This window comes from Orycteropus afer, unplaced genomic scaffold (genome assembly GCF_000298275.1).
Source record: "Orycteropus afer afer isolate SDZICR_OR568_19922 unplaced genomic scaffold, OryAfe1.0 scaffold00008, whole genome shotgun sequence".
NCBI lineage: Eukaryota > Metazoa > Chordata > Mammalia > Tubulidentata > Orycteropodidae > Orycteropus > Orycteropus afer.
Window position 1 is genome coordinate 2,330,310 of NW_006921595.1, and position 21,716 is coordinate 2,352,025.

General features: G+C 48.8%; 1 protein-coding gene across 1 annotated transcript; it reads right to left on the reverse strand.

The window, feature by feature from the left end:
* Positions 1-1,791: 1,791 nt before the first annotated feature.
* Positions 1,792-19,391, reverse strand: AQP1 (aquaporin 1 (Colton blood group)). The gene is made up of 4 exons (XM_007945390.2): positions 19,002-19,391; positions 8,945-9,109; positions 8,373-8,453; positions 1,792-1,971 (listed from the first exon to the last, which is right to left on the reverse strand). Exons 1-4 carry the CDS (start codon positions 19,389-19,391, stop codon positions 1,792-1,794), a joined length of 816 nt encoding a protein of 271 aa, XP_007943581.1.
* Between the last annotated feature and the right edge of the window lie 2,325 nt (positions 19,392-21,716).

Consider the following 21,716-nt stretch of genomic DNA (forward strand, 5'->3'; position numbering starts at 1 on the left):
GCAGAGCAGACAGATGCAAGATCCTGTACGTCGTGGGCAAAACAAGGCAGAAGCAAATTCTACACTCTCTCCCCTCCATCTCTCCTTTCCTCCTGGCCTCTGTTCTTTGCCTAGGCAGGAACCTAGAAACTGGGAAGGAGCAAAGTCAATTTCACGGTCCACATTGTAGCCAGACATGACCTTAGCTGCTCAGTCCAGCCACACCATTATCTAGCTGTGGGACCTTGGGCCTCAGTTTCCTTATCTGTTAAATGGGCTATAAGTCCCTGCTAGATAATGGAGAAGAGAATGTGTAGCTGTCAAGCTGTGTTGGTGCCTGTTAAGGGCCTCCTGGTCAATTGCGTCTCCTGGTTTTCCTCCCCATCATGGCTCGAGTCACAGGCGGTCGAACTGCTCTGGCCCTGGTGGAATGAATGGACTTGTGGAGAAAGTTGAGCTGAAGAATCCAGGCCCCAAGCAGACGCAAGGCTCTGAACTGCCCTTGGGCTGCACCAGTAGTGAACCTCATTTTGTCAAGGCTGACTTCCTTTCCTGATGATTTAGGAGGGACAGGCTGTTGCTGGCATCACTCAAGGAACTGGTGTAGGCTGCCCACTGCCCCAAAGCCTTTAACCAACAGGAGATTTGCTCCTCCCCTTCAGGATCACCTGTGTACTTGGGGACTCCCTCTACATCCAGTGAGGGCATCGGCCTCCATGGGCTGATCCTCATCAGAGCCATTCTGTCCTCAGTCTTGGGGCTTCAGATAACCCAACTGCCCTTTAATAAGCACACATGCACATGGATAATGGCAACCTATGCTATGCTGGCAAGAGGAGAACTGAAATCATTACCAAGATGATGCAGTGGTAGGTGGAAAAGACCAACTGAAATTCTATTAAGGAAACTTGGTCTTCCTCCTTCACTCTCTAAATGGCCTTCATGGTCTTGTGCAGCCACTCCATAGTGGTCATTACCTGGACTTTCCATGACCTAGACTGCCTGATAGTCAATGCTTTGAAATATGTATGTGTGGCCCACATGTACACATATGTGTGTAAATACAGCTATGTACTTCTGAGAATAACACAGGGCAAGTGGAAGAAGCAGTGCTGGTCTAGATTATATCTTCTAGAATCCATGGTGTGTTTATGCTTAGAGAAACATAGAGATGGACCTCAGAACCACGTAGCCCTCCCTTACTTTTCCATTGTGCAGATGGGATCACTGAAGCCCCAAGATAGGGGAGATCCTTAGGGCATGCATCCAGTCCAAAAAAGGGATGACCCTAGGAGCAAGCTAAACGGAAAAGGACAATTGTATGCAACCTGGCCCCTACCACTTCATGGCCTACAATCTCTCCCGTCAAAGCACACGCAGAGTGCATGCTGGGAGAAGGAGGCCCTTGACCCAATGGTCCAAAGCAGTAATGGTGGAACCCCAGGCACCTGTGGCAGGTGAGTTCACGAGCAACTTTAGGATGAAGGAGGACTTTCTGGCACACCTCCCATCACACCCTGAGGGAACAATTTAGCAGGCAAGTCCCTCTCTCTCACCTCCTCCATTACTTCAAAGGAGTGGATGATTGGTAAATCTTGGTCCTCAGGAAGCCCTGAGGCCAGAAACAGAGAAAGAGAAAGAAAGTGACAGGAACATCCCAAAATTATGCTTGACCTTAAAGGTCTAGCAGATCTTTGGGAAGTGACTTTGGCCAGCTTGTCAGAGTGTCTACAATATAATTTCACCCCTCCCCTCCCTCTGCCCTGCCCCTGCCCCCTGCCCCCACAGTGGATGCCTGGGCCAGTCCCCCCTCTATTTGGGCTTCATCTCCACCCTGGAGTTGATGTCATCCGCATCCAGGTTGTACTCTTCCACCTGGCCGCTGGTCCACACCTTCATGCGGTCTGTGAGGTCACTGCTGCGTGGGGCCAGGATGAAGTCGTAGATCAGCACAGCCAGTGCTCCTCCGATGAATGGCCCCACCCAGAAAATCTAGAAGTAGAACAGGCCTTCTCAGAGGACACATGGTCTTCCCCCATCCTTGGAAAACTTCCCCAGCTTTCCTCCCTCCCCCACTGCCATATTAGAGGGGTTCTTTTGAACTTCTCAATGAGGCATGGCAGAGAGGTGGGCGATGCTGAATCTCAAAGCATGAAGCACTAAGGGTAGAACTTTGGACACCTAAAACTAAGGTGTGTCTAACCCAAGCCATGGTATTTTCAATCATCTCATATGCATGTGAAAGCTGGACAATGAATAAGGAAGACTGAAGAAGAGTTGATGCCTTTGAGTTGTGGTGTTGGCAAAAAATACTGTAAGTACCATGGACTGTCAGAAGAACAAACAAATCTGTTCTGGAAAAAGTGCAGCCAGAATGCTGCTTGGAAGTGAGAATGGCCAGACTTCATCTCATCTACTTTGGTCAGCAGACACCATTCCCTAGAGGATATCCTGCATGGTAAAGTGATGGTAACCAAAAAGGAGGAAGACCCTCAATAAGATGGACAGAAACAGTGGCTGCAAAAATGGGCTCAAGTATAGCAAGGATTGTGAGGATGGCACAGGAACAGATTGTGATTCATTCTGTTGTATATAGGGTCAGTATGAGTTGGGGCTGACTAGATGGCACTTAACAACAATATGGCAAATGGTACAAACAGTTAATGCATTTGGCTGCTAACAGAAAGTTTGAAGGTTCAACAACTGGAAAGAAACTCAACAAAGATGCAGATGAACTGAACAATGCAATCCACCAACTTGACCTTATAGACATCTACAGAGCACTCCACCCAACAACAGCACAATATACATTCTTTCCAGTGCACATGGAACATTTTCCAGGATAGACCATAGGTTAGGCCATAAAACAAGTCTTAATAAATTTAAAAACACATCTTCTCAGATCATAATGCTATCAAATTAGAAATCAACAATAGGAAGGTCAACAAAAAAAGAGCAAACACATGGAACCTGAACAACACCCTCATTAGGAATGACTGGATAATAGTAGAAATGAAAAATGAAATTAAAAAATTCCTTGAATCAAATAAGAATGAAAACACAACATACCAAAATCTTGGGGACACAGAAAAAACAGTGATCAGAGGCCAATTTATATCAATAAATGCACACATCAAAAAGAAGAAAGAGCCAAAATCAACACTTTAAATCAACATCTCCAACAATTAGAAAAGCACAGCAAGAGAAACCTACAGTCACCAGAAGAAAGGAAATAATAATGATATGAGCAGAAATCAATGAAACAGAAAATAGACAATAGAAAAAATCATCAAGACTCGAAGTTGGTTTTTTGAAAAGATTAATAAAATTGACAAACCACTGGCAAATTTAACAAAGGAAAAGAGGGAGAGAATACAAATAATATGAAGAGGAAATGAAATGGGTAACATCACAACAGGATCAACTGAAATAAAAATGATAATACCAGGATACTATGAAGAACTGTACTCCAACAAATTTGAAAATCTGGAAGAAATGGACAGATTTCTAGAAACACACTGCTTACCTAAACTAACACAGACTGATGTGGAAAAGCTGAACAGACCCATAACAAAAGAAGAAATTGAGCAGGTCATAAAAAAAAAATTACCAAAAAAATATGTCCTGGCCCAGACAGCTTCACTGTAGAATTCTATGAAACGTTCAGAGAATAACTGACACTAATCCTACACAAACTATTCCAAAGCATAGAAAAGGATGGAATCCTCCTAAATTCATTTTATGAAGCAAAAAACCTTGATACCAAAACCAGGCAAAGACATCACTCAAAAGGAAAACTACAGACCAATATCCTTCATGAATATGGATGCAAAAATCTTCAACAAAATCCTAGCCAATAGACTCCAACAACATACCAAGAAAATAATTCATTATGACCAAGTGTGGTTCATATCAGGTACACAAGGATGGTTCAATGTTAGAAAAACAATCAGCATCATCCATCACATAAATAAAACAAAAGAAAAGAACCACATGATTATATCAATTGATGTTGAAAAGACATTTGATAAAATCCAACACCCATTTCTGATGAAAACTCTCAGCAAAACAAGAACAGAAGGAACATTATTCAATATAATAAAGGGCATATATGCAAAAACAACTTCCAACATTATTCTCAATGGAGATAAACTGAAACCATTCCCCTTGCCAACAGGAATCAGAAAAAGATGCCCTCTATCACCACTTCTACTCAACATTGTATTAGAAGTCCTAGCCAGGGCAATAAGGCAAGAAAGGGAAATCAAAGGCATCCAAATTGGTAAGGAAGAAGTAAAATTACCCCTATTTGCTGATGATGTGATCCTATACCTAGAAAACCCAAGAGATTCTGAAAAAATTAAAAAAAAAAAAAAAAACCTACTGGAACTAATTGTGAGATTTAGCATAGTGCCATGATACAAGATCAACATCCAAAAATCAGTTGGATTCCTCTACACCAGCAAAGAGATAGCTGAAAAAGAAATAAAGAAATCAATACCATTTACGATAGCTACCAAAAAAATAAAATACTTGGGAATAAATCTTACCAGGGACACAAAAGACCTGAACAAAAGAAACTAAAAAAAGACTACTTCAAGAAACCCTAAGAAAGCTACATAAATGGAAGAACATACCATGCACATGGATATGAAGATTGAACATTGTCAAAATGTCAGTTCTACCCAAAGCAATCTATACTATACATTCAATGCAATCCCAAACCAGATCCCATCAACATTCTTTAAAAAACAAAAAAAAAAAAAACAACCCTCTAACTTTATATGGAAAGGAAAGAGACCTCAGATAAGCAAAGCACTACTGAAGAAGAAGAACAAAGTAGGAGGTCTCACACCACCGGATCTCAAAACCTACTATACAGTCATAGTAGTCTGCCTGGTATTGGTACAATGACAGACACATAGACCAATGAGATAGATTTGAGAACTCAGAAATAGATCCATTGACTTAGGGTCAGCTGATCTTTGACAAAGCACTGAAATCCATTAAGTGGAGAAGAGAATACCTGTTTAACAAATGGTGCTGCCAAAACTGAGGAGCTCTGGTGGCATAGTGCCTCAGGCACTTGACTGCTAGCTAACCAGAAGGCTGGCAGTTCAAACCCACCAGCCACTCCTTGGAAGGAAGGTTGGGTGATCTAGTTCCATAGTAATACTGCCTTGGAAACCCAAAGAGGGGTCGCTATAAGGTGGATCCGACTCAACAGCAGTGAGTTTGGTTTGGTATATATGGCATAAATAGACTATCAAGCATAACCCAAAATGCACAAACAGTAGAAGATAAACTAGATAAATAGTACCTTCTAAAAATTAAATTTTTATGTGCTTCCAAAGACTTCTCTAAAAGAGTAAAAAGAGAACCTACAGATTGGGAAAAAATATTCAGCAATGACATATCTGACAAGGGACTTATCGCTAGAATTTATAGAAAAACAACAAAAAGACAAATAATCCAACTGAAAAATGGGCAGAAGACATGAATAGACACCAAACAGGATATTCAGGTGGCCAACAAACACATGAAGAAATGTTCACAATCATTAGCCATTAGAGAGATGCAAATCAAAACAACGAGATACGATCTTGCCCAGTACTAGTAGCAAAGTTCAACAAGACAGAAAATAACTAATGTTGACAAGGATGTGGAGAGATTGGGATGCTCATACACTGCTGGTGGGACTGTCAAACGGTACAACCACTGTGGAAAGCAGTATGGCGATTCCTTAAAAAGTTGGAATTAGAAATACAATTTGACCCAGCCATTCTGTTATTAGGTATATATACTAAAGAAATGAGAGCCAGGACAAGAACAGATATATGCACACCATGTTCATTGCAGCATTATTTACAATACCAAAAAGATGGAAACAACCTAGGTGCACATCAACAGAAGAATGGATAACAAAACTATGGTACATACACACAATGGAATACTAAGAAACCCTAAAGAATAATGTAGAATCTGCAAAACACCACATAACAAGAATGAACTTGGAGGATTTTATGCTGAGTGAAATAAGTCAATTGCAGAAGGACAAATATTGTATTAGTCTATTATTGTAAAAAATCAAGAAAAGGTTTATATATGGAAGGAAATTTTCTTCGTTCATTATCGGGGGGGAGGGGTGGGAAGGGAACAGTGCTAGATAGGTAGAGACAAGTATTGATTTGGGTGAAAGGAAGGGCAATGTATCAAATGTGAGTGATCAACATGGTGGCATTGAGGAAGAGGAGTGTATCTACCTAATGTAAATTTAAGAGAGAGGTGCATGGGAGGTACAGACAACAAAGATGAACCCTTTTGCACATACAGTACTGTATTGCCAGTAATGGCAAACATTGATTTATGGGTGGATAGATAGGTGGACAGGCTGAAATGTTAGGTATGTCTATGCAAGGGGGAGTGTGCCCATGACCATGTATAGGGTTGGCAGACAATGTTTCTACAAGTGTATTTGTGTATTCTGTGAGAATTTCCAGGTATATAATAGAACTGACAAGGGACAAGGTTATATTCACTTCTTGGCCACAGTCAGCTACCCAGAGGGAGTAGTAGTGGAGCCTGTGGGCTCAGGACCATAGTCACAGGGGACATAAAACTCTATTGACATAACATACTACACAAAAGCATTGTTCCACATCCTACTTTGGTATGTAACGACTGGGATCTTAAAAGCTTGCAAGCAGACATCTAGATGCAACAATGGGTCTCTCTAATCCAGAGCGAAGAAGAATGAAGAAAAGCAGGGACACATGGAAACAATTAGTCCAAGGGACTGGTACACCATGCAATCCTCAGCCTATACAACTATGAGACCAGAAGAACTAGATGGTACCCAACTGCCACTGTCAGCCATTCAGAGGGGGATCTACATAGGCGATCCTGGACAGTGTGGGAGAACAATGTGTAACAAAGCTCAAAGTCATTAAAAAAAAAAAAAAAAAAAAAGGGACCAGGTTTGTTGGTCTGATAGAGCCTGATGGAACCCCTGAGACTATGGCCCCTAGCTGCTCTTCAGGTCTGGAAATGAACCCACTCCTGTGGTTTCCAGTCAAACAAAAGACAGGCATATGAGCTGAACATCTACATTAGGTAGATACACTCCTTGGAGAGATCAATCATGGGAGAATAGAAGGCCTGTGTATGCACAGGGAGACTACTCAGGAGGGAGGGGGCAGGAATGAATGGGAGGGAAGGACACAGGGAAGAGGAAACTATGGGGAGGAAGTGGGAAGAGAGCTGTTGCATTGTGGGAAATTGATGTCAATGTCATGAGACAAAGTGTGTGTGAACTGCTGAATGAAAAATGAATTTGCTCTTATAAACTTTCACCCAAATCACAATGAAAATTTAAAAAAAGAAGAAAAGAAAGAAAGGTTGAAGGTTCAAGTTCACCCAGAGGCAGCTCAGAAGGAAGGCTTCATGATCTACCTCTGAAAAATTAGCCACTGAAAATTCCATGGAGCACAGTTCCACTCTGACACCCACATGGGGTCTCCATGAGTAGGAATTGAATTGATGGCTGCTGGAAGGAAGAAGAAGCGGCAATGGGGAATAGGAGATATTTGGGCTGAGGGAGGATTTTGTGGTCTTTAATCACAAGATGTCAGCACTTTAGCATGAATGAGAAGGCTTCTCTAAGACTTCTTTTTGCCTTAATAAGCATGTTGGTCTCAGCTGCCCCAGAACTACCTCCAGGCCATGGTTTATGGTCGTGGACATCTATCTCCCTGGCTCTGTGTGGCCCAGCATAGGGGGCCTAGCCTGGTCAGTACTAGCTTCTTTTTGAGGGTAGTCACTGCCCACTCCAGCTTCAATAGGGCCACAGAGACAGGAATCTTATTTTTGTTTGTTCAGATATGTGTATATGTGTGTTTATATTGTAAAAATATAGGTAACACAACAACCACAGAAATGACTTCCTTTGATAAAAGCTTGGCCTGAAGCAAAAATATCTACAACAGCTAAAATCCATTAAGCTTATGCGAAGTGTGGAGCTCAGTTTGTGGTACTCGCTCCTGTCATCCCCCCAGCAGCCCCATGAGGTAGGTTCCACCATATCCCCATTACACGGCTCAGGAAATGAAGGCTTAAGAGGGTGGGCAGCCTTCTCTGGAAATTGGAACATGGCACAGCCAGGACCCACACTCTCAGCCATGCTGCTGGAATGGCATGGAACCAGGTGGCTATGTGACCTGACCTCACCCTCATCTCAGGCCTCAGTTTCCTTATCAGTGCATTAGTCACAGCACTTCTTCCCAGCTGTCTCCAAGTCCCCATGATGGAGAAAAGCAGCTCCTGGAAGAGTCAGGCTGCCAGATTGGTGGAAAGCCTCAAACCCCCTTCTGCTGGGTAGCCCCAAGAACACCTACCCAGTGATCGGTGAAGTTGTTGGTGATCACTGCGGATCCGAAGGACCGAGCAGGGTTAATGCCACAGCCAGTGTAGTCGATCTATGAGGAGAGAGACAGACAGAAAGGAAGAGAGGGAGGGACAGCAAAGAGGAAAATGAGATTGAGAGAAAGATTAGAGGCAGTGAAATAAAGATGAAGAGAAAGTGAGAAAGGAGGATGAGGGAGAGCCAGGGAGAGATACAGAAAGACACAGAAAGAAGGAGGCATAGTAGGAGGTGGAAGAGATGGAGGGAGAGAAGGCAAAAAATAAAAAATAAAAATCAGTAGAGGCAGGGGTAAGGAATGACCAGACCCAGAAAGAGAGGACATTGATCCAGAAAAGTAGTCACAAGGCCCTTGTGCCTCCCCATCTGGAGGAGGACGCCAGTCTCCCAGCCCTGAGGAGAGGACTTGCCATCCACTCCCCCAGCCCATGGCATGAATCTTGTCAGAGGTCCCATCCTCTGCCTACATTAAGGCCCACTCCTCTAGTCCCCTGAGCTGCTCTGTGCCATTTCCCCAACCCCCACCTGGGAAGGCCTCTCACTCACCGCCAGCAGATGTCCCAGTGCCACAGACAGGCCAATGGCCAGGGGAGCTGAGCCTCCAAGGTCACGACGTCTACGGTCAGTGGTGGCCAGGACGCACAGCACCAGCTGCAGGGTGCCGATAATCTCGATGCCTAGTCCCTGGCCTGCGTTCACACCAGCCGTCAGCTGCAGGGAAACAGGTGGCCTGGTGAGTAGGGCAGGCGGGACTGTGTTGCCCCTGGCACCGAAGGCCAGACCCCACACATGTTCAGAGCCCGTCACAGTAGCCTCTCATCACCCAGAGCGGTCAGGCCCTGAGCAAGCAACACAGCAAACAGCAGTCAAGCATCTGGAGTTCAGCCTTGTCCCCTCACCCCACCTGTAGATGAAGCTCCATCCCTAGTGCCTGCCAAGATCCTGCCCCATCTGCCTAGAGGTCAGAGAGGCCTGGGGTATGCTGGGGGTTTCCTCTCCAGGCCAGGGTACCAAGGTCATGGGGGAGGGGCCAAACCTCAGGAATGGAAGGAGCAGCAAGTGGGTGGAGGGCACAGCTGGAACACTGCTTACACCCCCAAGTCCAGTATATTCGACCTCATCTTCTGCTCCATCACAAAATCCCAAAGCCAGGGGAGGGCTTCTTCAGTTAGCTCTTCCCCAGCTCTTTCTGTCCTTTCCCTTGAGCCCATCTTCCTGGCTGCCTTTTCCCTCTGTTTCTCCTTCCCCACCTCTATCTCTTTCTCCCCCATCCAATGTCTCTCTCTCCCATTCTTTCTTGGCCCTGCCCTCTCTGTCTCCATGTCTCTCCCTCCCTCTTGATCTGGACCCCTCCCTCCTTCTCTCTGGCCACATTGGCCCCAGCCATCACCTTCTGGCTGCCACTCACTCCTGGGTCACTTTTAGAAACATGACTCATGGAAAAAGAAGGGAATGGGAGCTGCTGAGATCCCAAGGCCCGCCTGCAGCTGCACCAGGACCCTTCCTGGGACACCCTGTACCCACCTCCACGTAGGAGTCCCAGGCCAGGTGCATCCAGCATAGAGTAATCAGACCAAGTTGGCAAAAAGCCCACTTGCAAAGATGCCCGGATATGGCCACCTACATTGCCTTCTCCGGGGCAGGAGGGCTGGTGTGGACAAAACAGCCTAAGCTGGAAGTCTCACCCTCCACCTCCCACCCTGAGAGCATGAGGGTACTCCCAAGACCTAGAGTATTTTGTAGAATCCTAGGTAAGGGCATGTCTCCACCCCTCCAGGGGTTTGCCTGGCCCCACCCTGAGGCCATGTTATAGAACAATTCTCTTCTCGCCTTTGTTTGCCGCCCTGGTTACAGGAAAAATAACTCACATCTCCTCTCCTGCCTCGAAGCCCCAGCTCTGGGCCTTTCTTGATGGACCCCAAGAGCTGTGTGCCTCAGGTCCACCAAACCACTGGACAGTTTTCTTTTGACCCCCAGGCTGGGCCATGGAGGCAGGAACCCTGAGTTCAGGTTCTGCCTTCTACTTGCTGGCTCTGTTATTACAGGCAAGTGCTTTCTCCTTGCTGGTCCTCAGTTTCACCATCTGGAAAATAGATCTACCTTCCCCTGCCCACTCTCCAGAGCAGTTGGGTGGTTCAAAGGTAATTGGAATGTCTCCAGACTTTTGGAAAGAGCTCTTGCTCCAGTTCCTTCTCATCACACCCACAGGATTTGGGACTGGTAGAGGGAAAGAGGTAGAATAAATTCTTCTGGGGGCAGTTCAGGGGAGTGAGGGTAGCTGGGGCTGCTGGGAGAGGCTGTCTGCAGTGGAGGCAGCTCCATGCAGGTGAAGCTGGGGTCTGGGGGACTGCTTTGATGCCCCACTACTACCACCTGTCAGTCCTGCTACTCATTGTGTCTGAGCGATCAGGAAGCTTTTGGCAGCTTCTCTCCTCTCTCCTCTGCTCTCCAGGGTGGGCCTAATTGCTGGCTGGCGGCAGTCCAGAGTAAGTGGCTCCTCCACATAGCTAAAGCCAGCCTCAGACTCCCTGCCTCTCTCATGCCTCTCTCATGGGTTCTGTCACCATTGTGGCCTCGGGAGCTCATCTCCTCCTGCAGGTCTAAGAGACCCAATCCCTACCCAGAGGCACATCTTTTCTTGCAAAGTGAGCATAGGGAGGGAGGAGTGGAAGGAGGCTTGTACCAGGCTCAGAGCTCTGAGCCCCAGGTAGAAGAGAGGTCGGCCACCTCTTCTGGGAACTCCGGGTGGTTCCCCCTTCCTGACTGCCCAGAGCTCTTTGCTTAGAGCCACATGGGTTGGCAACCTTTCTCTTCCAATCCACCACCACCATCAGGAAGGCTTTTCTGGTTGCTGTAGAGTCTACTGACTGACCTCCTCTCCTTTGAGCATCACATACACTTGCATTCTCTTACATCTAGAAAAACTAGCTAATTCAGAATTGAAAGTGGTAATAAAATCTGTTGAAACTTAGTGCCCAGAAAAAACAATCCTTTAACAGTGAACTACTACTTAATTTGAGCCAATCCTAGTTGTGGTCCCTTGCTATTGAAAAAAAGAACATGTTTGCACATCCCTAGGTAGTTTTGCTTGTCCCAGATCTTATATATCACTGGTAAAGGCCCGAAACCGTAACAATCTGGTGAGTACAATGAAAACAAAAGCATAATTCACATCTTTAATCTGAAGCATCATAAAGACTAGAAGCTCTCTGTTTGCCACCTAACCCACTTAAACCCACTGCTCAAGGCCCAGTTTAGACTTGGAGAAGGATATGATGCTTGGTAAAGTAGAGGATCTGTGAAAAAGGGGAAGACCTCAACAGGATGGATTGACACAGTAGCTGCAGTGATGGGTTCAAGCATAGCAAGGATTGTGAGGATGGTGCAGGATCAGACAGTGTTTCATTCTGTTGTACACCATGGGTCGCCATGAGTCAGAGCTGACACTAAGGTACCTAACAACAACAGCAAGTTCTAAGAAGTTGTTCTGGTTCCCTAGCTGGAGTTGAATTAACTTCTGCCTCCATGCCCTCACTGAACTGTCTGTATCTCTTGTAGGAAAGTAATCTTCCTGCCCGGAATGTCGATGCCTAATCCCCCACCCCTGGCCTGGAAGCTCAGTGAGGACAGGAAAGAGGAACCTTCACAATTTCCCTGCCCAGAGCTCTTAGGAGAGGCTCAGCTGTGTGGTCAGAGGAGGCTACTTTTCTAGAAGTCCCATCCTCTCTAGAGGCAGCCTTTGGAGGCAAACACTCTGGACCCCAGCCTGGGAGATCTGGGGCCGTACTCAGCCACTCTGGGCCTCATAGGGAGCCCAGGCAAGGGCTTGATGACACCACTGATGAGGAGGCTGAGGCCTGGGAAAGAATGCAACTTATTCAGCATCTTCCTGCCCCAGGTGTCTTTGCTTCCCCACACTCACAGGCTAAGGCACTGCCTACCCATAGGCCAGCCAAGGGACTTGGCTCTTCCCAATCTGAACTGAGAGCTGGCAAAAGGTGGCTCTGTGGCTGCCAGCATGTCCCATGCTCAAGAACAGCTCAAGACTGACCTCCTCCGGCAATGTGCCCCCAAACCCTTTCTGCAGCACATAAGGTCCAGGGCCCCTGCCTTGGCTTAGGCATGTTGGCACCCTACCCTGGCTGAGGCTCTGAACATCCTCTATCAAGGAATAGGGAACAATAGATACCAAGACCTGCCCCACCTGCCCCAGCATTTCCAGGACTCAGCAATGCGCAGCAGGGCAACCTTAGTGGATCACTCTGTGTTTAGGTAACTGCCTCCATGGATATTCATTCATTTGTGTATGTGCCTCTGTGTATCCATGGATTTTTGCATTTTCGTAGATCAGTGCCTGGTGTAGCTGTGTGTGTGCATAACCACATACATCCAATTGAGTGTGCATCTCTTTTTCCTTTTAAGTATAGATTTACAAGCTTATAGCACTATAAATAAATGAAAAATATATCCAAGAGCTATAAAAATCCTCAGCCTATATGCACTTAACAATGTAGCCTGAAAAATGGCACAAACATTGATGAGGTTATGAGGAGAATTTGATGAATCCATTCCCAGAGTGAAAGATTTTAATGACTCTCTTTCAGAAACTGGTAGAATGAAGCAGAATAATATAAACAAAGAGAATTTGAAGCACATAATCAACAAATTTGATATAAGGAAAATATGCAGAACTCTGCACCCCCAAATTAGAACCACAGGTGGGACAATTAGACAAACTAATTATGTACTGGCCAAAAACATCAGCTGTCTCTGAGAATTGCTATCACACAGGATATTGTTCCTTGGCAAAATAGAGACACTGTGTGATATGTCAGAGGTGATATGTTGAGGGGTCTCTATGTGATATGTTGGGGGTCTCTGTGTAGTATGTCACAGGTCTCTGGTATGCCAGGAGCTCTGTGTGGCTTGTGTCATGGGTGACACAGGTCATGTGTGATGACCACAGCTGTGTGTTTGTGTCTGCACACCTAACGGCATTTCTGAGTACATCACCATATCCCTATGTGTCACATCCCTAGGAAGGTGCCTACATTGACTAGGGGGAGAGAGGGACAAGGAGGGCCCCCTTAAGCAAGAGAGTAGCGGGTCTCAAAGGGCTCTTTATTTGCTCCCAGAAGTCATTTCTTCTTCCTGACAAGAAACAATACACAAAGCAATGGCTTCCTCCTTCCCTCCCTCCCTCCTTTTCCTTAGTCCAGGACAGCCCATCCCTCCCACCACAGAAAGGAAGAGGCTCTGTGGAGGAGTCACACTCCACCTTATGGGTCCCAGGACCTGAGTGTGACCACTGGGACTTGAGAATATGCTATGCCCCTACATGTGTGCCCCTTGTGTGCATGTACATGGCACGCATGTATAAGCTATATGTATGTGTATGTGTGTGTATGCATGTGTGGCGTGAGTGCATGTATTGTGAAGCAACAGAAATAATAAGAGCTGGGGGGCAGGAAGCTGGGCCATAGTCCTGCCATGACCCTCTGAGCAACCTCCCACAAGTCTATACTCCTCTGTGGACCTCAGTTTCCCCATCAGTAAAATGGGAGCAGGCCCAGATTCTAGCTTCAAACAGTCTCCAGAATTCTTCTCTCCCTGATATCAGGCTGCTCTGGCCCCCAAGCCAGTGTGGATCACCTCCTCCACCCTCAAGAGCCATGACTCCCCTCCAGGCCAGCATTCAGAAACTTGAGCTCAGTTTTCCTATGAGGCTATCTAAACTGTTGGTCTCAATGTAGCACAAAGCATGCGATAGGGAACCTTCCACCACCCTGCTGCACCCCACAAAGCCAGAGGCTCCAGAAGAGTTTCAGCCAGATAGATTCTACTGGTACACAGCTAGTGACAGGGGACTCACTGACTCAGAGGCAGCCCTCTCTCAGTTTAAAAAAAAAAAAAAAAAAAATTAAAAAACTTACACTAAGCAGAAATTTGTCTCCCAAGGAGTCCATGCTCTAAAACTGTGCTTATGGTCACTGGATTAACTGGTGGTGGGGAAGGGAGCCTTCTCCAGCTCTACCATCTTTGAATTAGGATTTTCAGCCTCAGGGTATACCCAGCCTACTGTACCATCGCTCCATGTAGCCCCCTGGGCACTATGCTGGCATTACGGGCAGAGGTCCCTCTGATTCCCAGTGAGCTGTACTGGCTGAGGGACCCTGGTCGCCCCTGGGCTTCACAGACAATATTTTCCTGCTCTGAAGGCTTAAATGGGAAAGGTGGTAGTGTGTGGGCTCACAGCTTGGTCACTGGGGATATTTCAGATCTGGATGCTTCCAAAGGGCAGGGACCATGGCTCCCAGGGAGGCTGGAACAAAGGGCCTCCTTTGCAAGGAAAATTTCCTCAACCAATTCCAAGGGGTGAACAGGGGTGTCTGACTAGCCTGGAAAGGTTCTGAGAAGCTAACACTAAAGAAGGGCCTTGTTGGGTGGAGCCCTAGAGAAATGAGAGCACTGCCCGGGCCCTGATGGTCCAGATGGAGAGGATGGCATGGAATTCCCTTGTGATGAGCTAATGGCTTCAACTCATGCTGCAGCAAGGCTGTCTAGGGTAAGTTGAGATATGAGAGGGATGCTGAGATAAGGCTCTATCCCCTGAGGCCATGTCCCCTCAGATTGAGGCACTTCAGAGGGCCTTGTTTCCTGCTCAGAGGTTCAACCCTTCAGACAAAGATTTCTAGAGAGGGTTCTGGTTGGAGCCAGCTGTTGGGTGGGCAATCTTAGGGCTGGCTAGGATGCTCTGAATGCTCTAATGAGGAAAATAGTATCAGAATTTTCCATCAAGAGGGAACTCTCCACCGCAAAACTCCCACCTCTCTCTGCACCCTCCCCCTCATCTGGTGCTGGCTGGAAACAGTAATTATATATCCCAGATGAAGCACTACTACCCAGCCATCAGCCTCTCCCTGGGAAGGCCAGGCTGGGCATGGATTCGGAAAAGTCTGGCGTCCCCTTCCCCAACCTACCTTCAAGCTCTGGAGGAGGAAGGAGGGGCCTCTCATATTATAACTGGGGAAACTGAGTCATGGGCAAGGGAAGGAAAGGAAATGTTTAGGACTGCGGTTGGCCCCTGGTACAGCAAGTAGAAGCATTCCACAGGCAGTCAAGCTCAGAATCATCAGGGCCAAGAGAAGACACCCAGAAAAGGTAGATCTGCCCTGTGCCTGAGCCCCCAGTGACTGAAATCACAGCTCTGGGACAGCCCAGGGATGCAGCCCTCTCCATGACTCAGACAGACACTGGCTTGAATCCTGAGCCCTCACCCCATTTGAGGTCCAACTTCTCACCACAAACTCCCAGACCAGCCACACCCAACAGCTCCCAGGGCACAGCCTCCCATTGCCCCCCTGGCCTATGGAATCCCCTTCCCTCTCCACATTCAGGCTCACATGGCATCTTCTCCCTGAAATCTGGCTCTCCCCATCCTGGAAGTCCAGAAGCTCCGTAGCCAACTTATCACATCTGCCTTCTGTCTCCTATCTCAGGCAGCTGTGGACAGGCTTAGCTTGCCCTGGGTTGTAAGCTTTCCTGGGCAGGGAACTGGGCTGACTCATCCCGGAATCAGCACCCAGGACCCTGTAGGACCAAGCTGTGCTTAAGGAGTGTACAGGAGGAAGCCAGCAAAGGGAAGAGTAAAAACGCCAGCAGAGGGTCGAGACTCACAAGCCAACCAGTGTCTTCTACTTCTTAAAGCCCAGCTACATCCTGTTGCAGCCCTATTTCACAGCTGAGAACTGGGGCCACACAGGATACTAGGGACAGATCTTAGGGAGGGAAAGGCCAGGGCACCAACCCTTGCCTCTGAGGCTCTCACTCTTGGCCAAGATTGGGGTTTGGCTCTTAGAACAGGCCAGGACCCTGCAGGCTGGACAGAGGCCATGGTTTCTCTAGGGCGTATCCTGAGTCCTGACTCAGTGAGGAGAAAGTTGCCCTCACTATGTCTCCAGGGGACACCCCTTGACTCACCCCAACCACTTCCTGCCACTTTCCTATTTTTCTTGGAAATCTCCATGCCTATGGCCCACTCCACCCAGGTTTTGGCCAGGATGGGGCCTGGGGCCAGAGGGGCTGTGGAGCCTCCCCAAGAGCATGGAGGAAAGAGTGTGTCACCTGCTGGGCATGCTAGTCTCTGCCTCTTGAGGCATCAAGACCAATCCCAAGGCCTCTTCAGATCCTGGGTTTAGTGTCCAATGGGAGCCTTTGAGGGAAAACTTTTCTTTTTCTAGACCCAGGATTTGTACTTCTGGAATGTAACTCCTGATATCAAGCATCCATCTCTGGACAGGATAGTGCCCAAAACATCATCATAATGTTCCATCCCTTTGCACTCTCAGCCAGAACTTCCTGGGAAGGGTCAAATACTACATGAACAAAGTAGGCCTACTAGTGGGATAGGTACAGTCAAGAGATGTCAAGGGACCTAAAGTCAAGTTCCTGGATCCCCTCTTTGAGCCTAAGGGTCTTCAGCTCCAAGGCAACTCAAAAAGTTAGTAGTAGACAGGACTTGAACTCAAGTGCCTGCCTCCCTGACCCCACCCTAGGCTGGCCCTCTTCCTGCACCGTCTGCAACTTCCCAGCTCTGGTGTGGGCTGATTCTGGGTAAGGGAGGCCAGATAGGGCATGCGGCACCAGAGCAGGGTGTGGCCAGATCAAGATGGGCAGAGAAAGTGCCCCACCCTCCCTGTATCTGCCTGGGATGGCCACATGGCAGAGAGCAAAACCTTTGCCAGCAGATACGTATGTTTTGAGAGAGAAGAGAAGACAGCCTGAGAAGGCCCAAGCTCCCTCCCCATGAGGACCCTCTTCGCACCCCCATTACATCCAGCTCAGCTTCAGTGCGGGTCTGACCCACCCAGAGACCCCTCCTTGAGATCACTTAGCCCTGGTCCCAAGGGAAAGACTGAGACCCAGAGGCCCAGAGGCCCAGAGGAGCTTGCCCTAGCTCTTTTCCCTATACACATCTCAACCACGTCTTCTCCGGCTAAAGTCTAAACTCCAGCCACAGAGCTAATCTTCAATCTTAGGCTGAGCAGAGGTTGGCTCAATGAGATGTCCAGGTAAGGTGTCACTGTGGCAGAAAAAGTGCTAATCCTCTCTACCACAGCCATGCCAGCTGCCCTCTGTACCAGACACTCTCTGAGCCCTCACCCAGCAGCTTCACCAGGGTCTGAACTTTGGCTTAGAAGCAAGAGGATGACTGCTATAAACACGCTGTGCTGACTCCTGGGAGCCCTTGCTGGCTCCCTGGTTGTCCCCACACCCATCTGCTATGCCCAGTTCCCACCAGCCTCTATTCTCTAGATCTGACTTCTCCTCTCTCTGCTCCTTTGTGTCCTTCCCTCCTTGCGAGGATTGCCTGTCCTCATGGGCCCTCTACTACATTCACCCGTTCCAAACTCTAACCCTCACTCAGCCTTTCAGGCCAAAATGCCCCCTGTTGCATGTGGCCCAAGCTAGGTCTGAGTTTGCACTTGGCTGAGGGGCTGGAAAAGCCCAGGTCTGTGACAACAGGCAGCGACTGCCAACAGCCACTTAGCTGTGCTAAGTGCTCCACAAGGAATTCTTTTCTGCAGCTGCCACCCAGTCACCAACATCTGCTTATCATTAGTGACCCCAGCCCAGATGGCATGAAAGCCAGGAGCAGTGGGCTCAAACAGTTACAAACTTACCCACATTCATACTCACTCACAACACACTCATAGGATCACTTCTAGAAACTTACACAAGCTTAGGGACCCACACCAGAATACACATGTGTGTGTGTGTGCATGCGTGCACACACATACACATGCATACACACATGCCACACCTTATAGTCCCTGTGGACTGGGAGTAGAGCCCAGAGGGGAGGCAGGGTGTCCCCAGCTCCTTGCCTTCCATCCTGCCCACCCCTCCTCCCACCACACACACACACATTGTAATCCAGGAAAATTTTCTCCAAGCTGCCGCAGAAAGCATTCCTGTCTCTGTGTCCCATTCCTGGGGGCAGTGGAACAGGAGAGAGCTTTCTCCTTATAGGCTATTTGTTTGGCAGACACGTGTGAGTGCCAGCAGCTGGGAGTGGTGGCTTCTAGGGCTATGTTACCTGACTGATGAAGGGGAAGTCTTGCTCACACACTTGCAGGCTACCTGCAACCAAGCCAGGCACCTGGGTCAGGGTGGCTGAGAACAGTGGCCAGAGTTTCCCCAGGGCCAGGGCCTGTAGGAAGAGGCAGCTGGTGGCACAGGAAAAGCTGAAGGGGTAAAGAAACTTCAGCCCAGCAGCAAGGCACTGTTGGCCCGAAGGTTAACTGCCTCCAAGCATTAGCTACCGGCAAAGCTTATTCCTTGTAATAGATGCCCCACAGGGGACATTGGTAAGACCATTATTCTCTGAGTCTTAGCTTTCCACAGTGCCTGGCAGAAAGCAGGCTGCAGGTATAGCTGAGTTCCAGCCCCAACTCTGACCCCAACACTCTGCATGACCTTCAGTAACCTCTAGTCCTCCCAGTTCCTCAGTGTCTACATCTGGACAATGGGCAGAGGGGTAGGATCAAGGCCTTCTCTGTCCCATTCTAGAACCTCCCAAGCCTGGGGCCAACCCACTCACCCCATTGCGGCCGAGAGAGTTGCTGGTCAAAGAGGAGGTGATGCCTGAGAGGATGGCAGTGGCAACGATGGCCCCAATGCACTGAGCGATGATGTACATGATGGCCCGGAGGATGCTGATCTGGCAGCTAAGCAGCAAGCCCAGTGTGACGGCCGGGTTGAGGTGAGCACCACTGATGTGGCCCACGCTCTGGGCCAATGTGGCGATGCTCAGCCCGAAGGCCAGTGACACCTTCACGATGTCCTGGGTCGGGGCCACTGTCTGATTGCTTGACACCTGATAATTGAAGCCCAAGGCGGAACCGATGCTGATGAAGACAAAGAGGGTCATGGCCAGGAATTCGGCCACCACCGCCCTCCAGAAGATCTTCTTCTTGAACTCACTGGCCATGCTGGTGGGGGGGGGCTTGGCTAGAGGCTGCTGCCTGGTGCTGACTCCCTTGGAGAGCTGAGCCACAGCCTGGGTTGGGCCTATTTATAGGGCCCAGGAGGGGAGGAAAGGAGGGGGGAGCACAAAGGGAGGAAGGCGCTCCTCGCTCTTGGCCCGCCCCACACCACACGGGCCTCCTCAGCGATGGATGCAGACACAGCTCTGCTGTCGGACTGCCAACTTTTTTTCCCTTCCTCCTCGCCCCCTCCCTGTCTCTCTCCCTCCGCCCTCAGCCCTGCCCAGCCAGAGGAGGCAGGCAGGAGGCAGCGCTACTCTAATAGGCTTTGGGAAATTCCTCCAAGCTGGCCCCACTCAAGGAGCCAGAGAAATCCAGGTGTTCCTGCCTTGCACACAAAACTCAGGGGGTGCCTTCCCAAGGGCAGAACCAGGGCCTTTGGATGGGGCGGGGTGGGCGGGCCAGATGGCAGCAGGTGGACATTGCCCTCCCTGGAGGCAAACACCATGGCGACATTAGGCCCGGTGTCTGCAGGTCCAAGAGCCAGAGGGTGACCTAGACCTCCTGCACACAAGCCAGTCCCTGCCACAGTGTTTCACTTTGGGGGACGTCCCAGAGCCCCCATCTGGTGGGGACACAGAGCCATCTGAAAGCCCAGAGAGCTTGCTGTGAACCACCCTTCACTCTGGGTCAAGGGGAGGCCTGAGAAAAGCGAGGCAGTTGGGAAGCCTCTGCTCCAGAAACTCTCAAGCTTCCAGAGAGCAATTGGAGCTAAGGGTCTGGGGACAAGTAGGGAAAATGAGGACAGTTAGGACTTTCTTCTCAAAGGCAGTCTAGAAGACAGATAACCAGAGAGATACAGGAGCAGAAGCCTAACCTGGAGAAGATAAGGGTCCAGAGGGAAAAGAAGAGAAGGAGAGGAGGAGGGAGGGAGCAGGAGAGAAAGGGAGCAGGGAAAAGTAGAGAGAAAAGGATCAGAGCCAAAACAGGAGCAAAAGAGATGCCCAGCCAAGACACTGAGTACAGAAAGGGAAAAGAGAAATGGAAAAGAAGGGCGAGAGGACCAGACTCAGAGGCAAAAAGCAAGAGGGAGATGGGTGAGGATAGAGGAGACAAAAGAGAGCAGGGAGCAGAGGAATCCCCAACAGACCACCACAGCCTACCCTGTGCCCAAGCATCCTCAACCCAGAGGCCCAGCTAAACTGATGGAGCAAGAACCTAGACTCCTGGGCCTAGCCCAGCTGCTCACAGTGCATCAGGGTGTCTGGGCCAGCAGCAAGAGGGAGACCTGCCTGCTCCTCCACCTTCTCCCTGGCCCTCACAGTCCCACATGGACTGCTCTTCACTTTATAGGTAGGAAACTGAGGCCTGGTAAGGGAAGGGCTTCTCTGAGTGTGCCAGGGACAGGGCTAGGGGAGTGTGCAGGGCTGTGCCTTCTGTCCAAAGGCCCCCGTCTGCCAGCCACAGCATACACCACAGCCACCATGGCCCTTGGGTGAACTTCCCAGGGGTCAGTTTGCTAGGGATAGGGCCTAACTGCTGGGAGCAGGAGGCCAGTGGGGTGTGAGGAGGAGTTCTGTGTTAACCTAAGCATCTGGAAAGTACAAGGTAGAGTGGATCTGAGGAGGGGAGCCAGCATGGTGCTCAGAGGGCCTGTCGGCCAGAGGTGGTGGTTGTTGTCAGGTGCCATGAAGTTGATTCCAACTCATAGTGACCCTGTGTACAATAGAAGGAAACACTGCCTGGTCTTGTGCCATCCTCACAATTGTTGCTATGTTTGAGCCCATTGTTGCAGACACTGTGTCAATTCATCTTGTTGAGGGTCTTCTTATTTTTTTGCTGACCCTCTACTTTACCAAGCATGATGGCCAGAGATAATCATGACTTGTTAGCTATCTGAGAGATGGAACCAGTCTACTGGTCCACTTTTCCCAGAACTTCCTACACATCCTTTACCCTGGGCAGCCTTCCTCAGCTCTCTCACCCCAGGAGGCTCCCTCAGCCCCTAACCCTGGCCTCCTGCCCTAGGCATACTAATGGAAACATTGGCCTATGGCTGGGAATTCTCTGCTCAGTTCCAGGAGCCTTGGACCAGCACTCACTCCACGGGGCTGGGATTCCCTCCTGCTGAGTTTTTGTTGGACAAGGACCTGGTCCCCTCAAGCCAGAATCCCAAGAGCAGGGCTATGCCACCCTTAGGATCATGTCCCTACACTTCACCCCTCAGCTTCCTGAACCCTGGCAGGCCCCATCCTGTCCCTGCCTCTACTTGGTATAGGAATGGTTTCTGTGACTGGAAGGTACTGGGACCCAGCCAAGAGGGCTTGGTA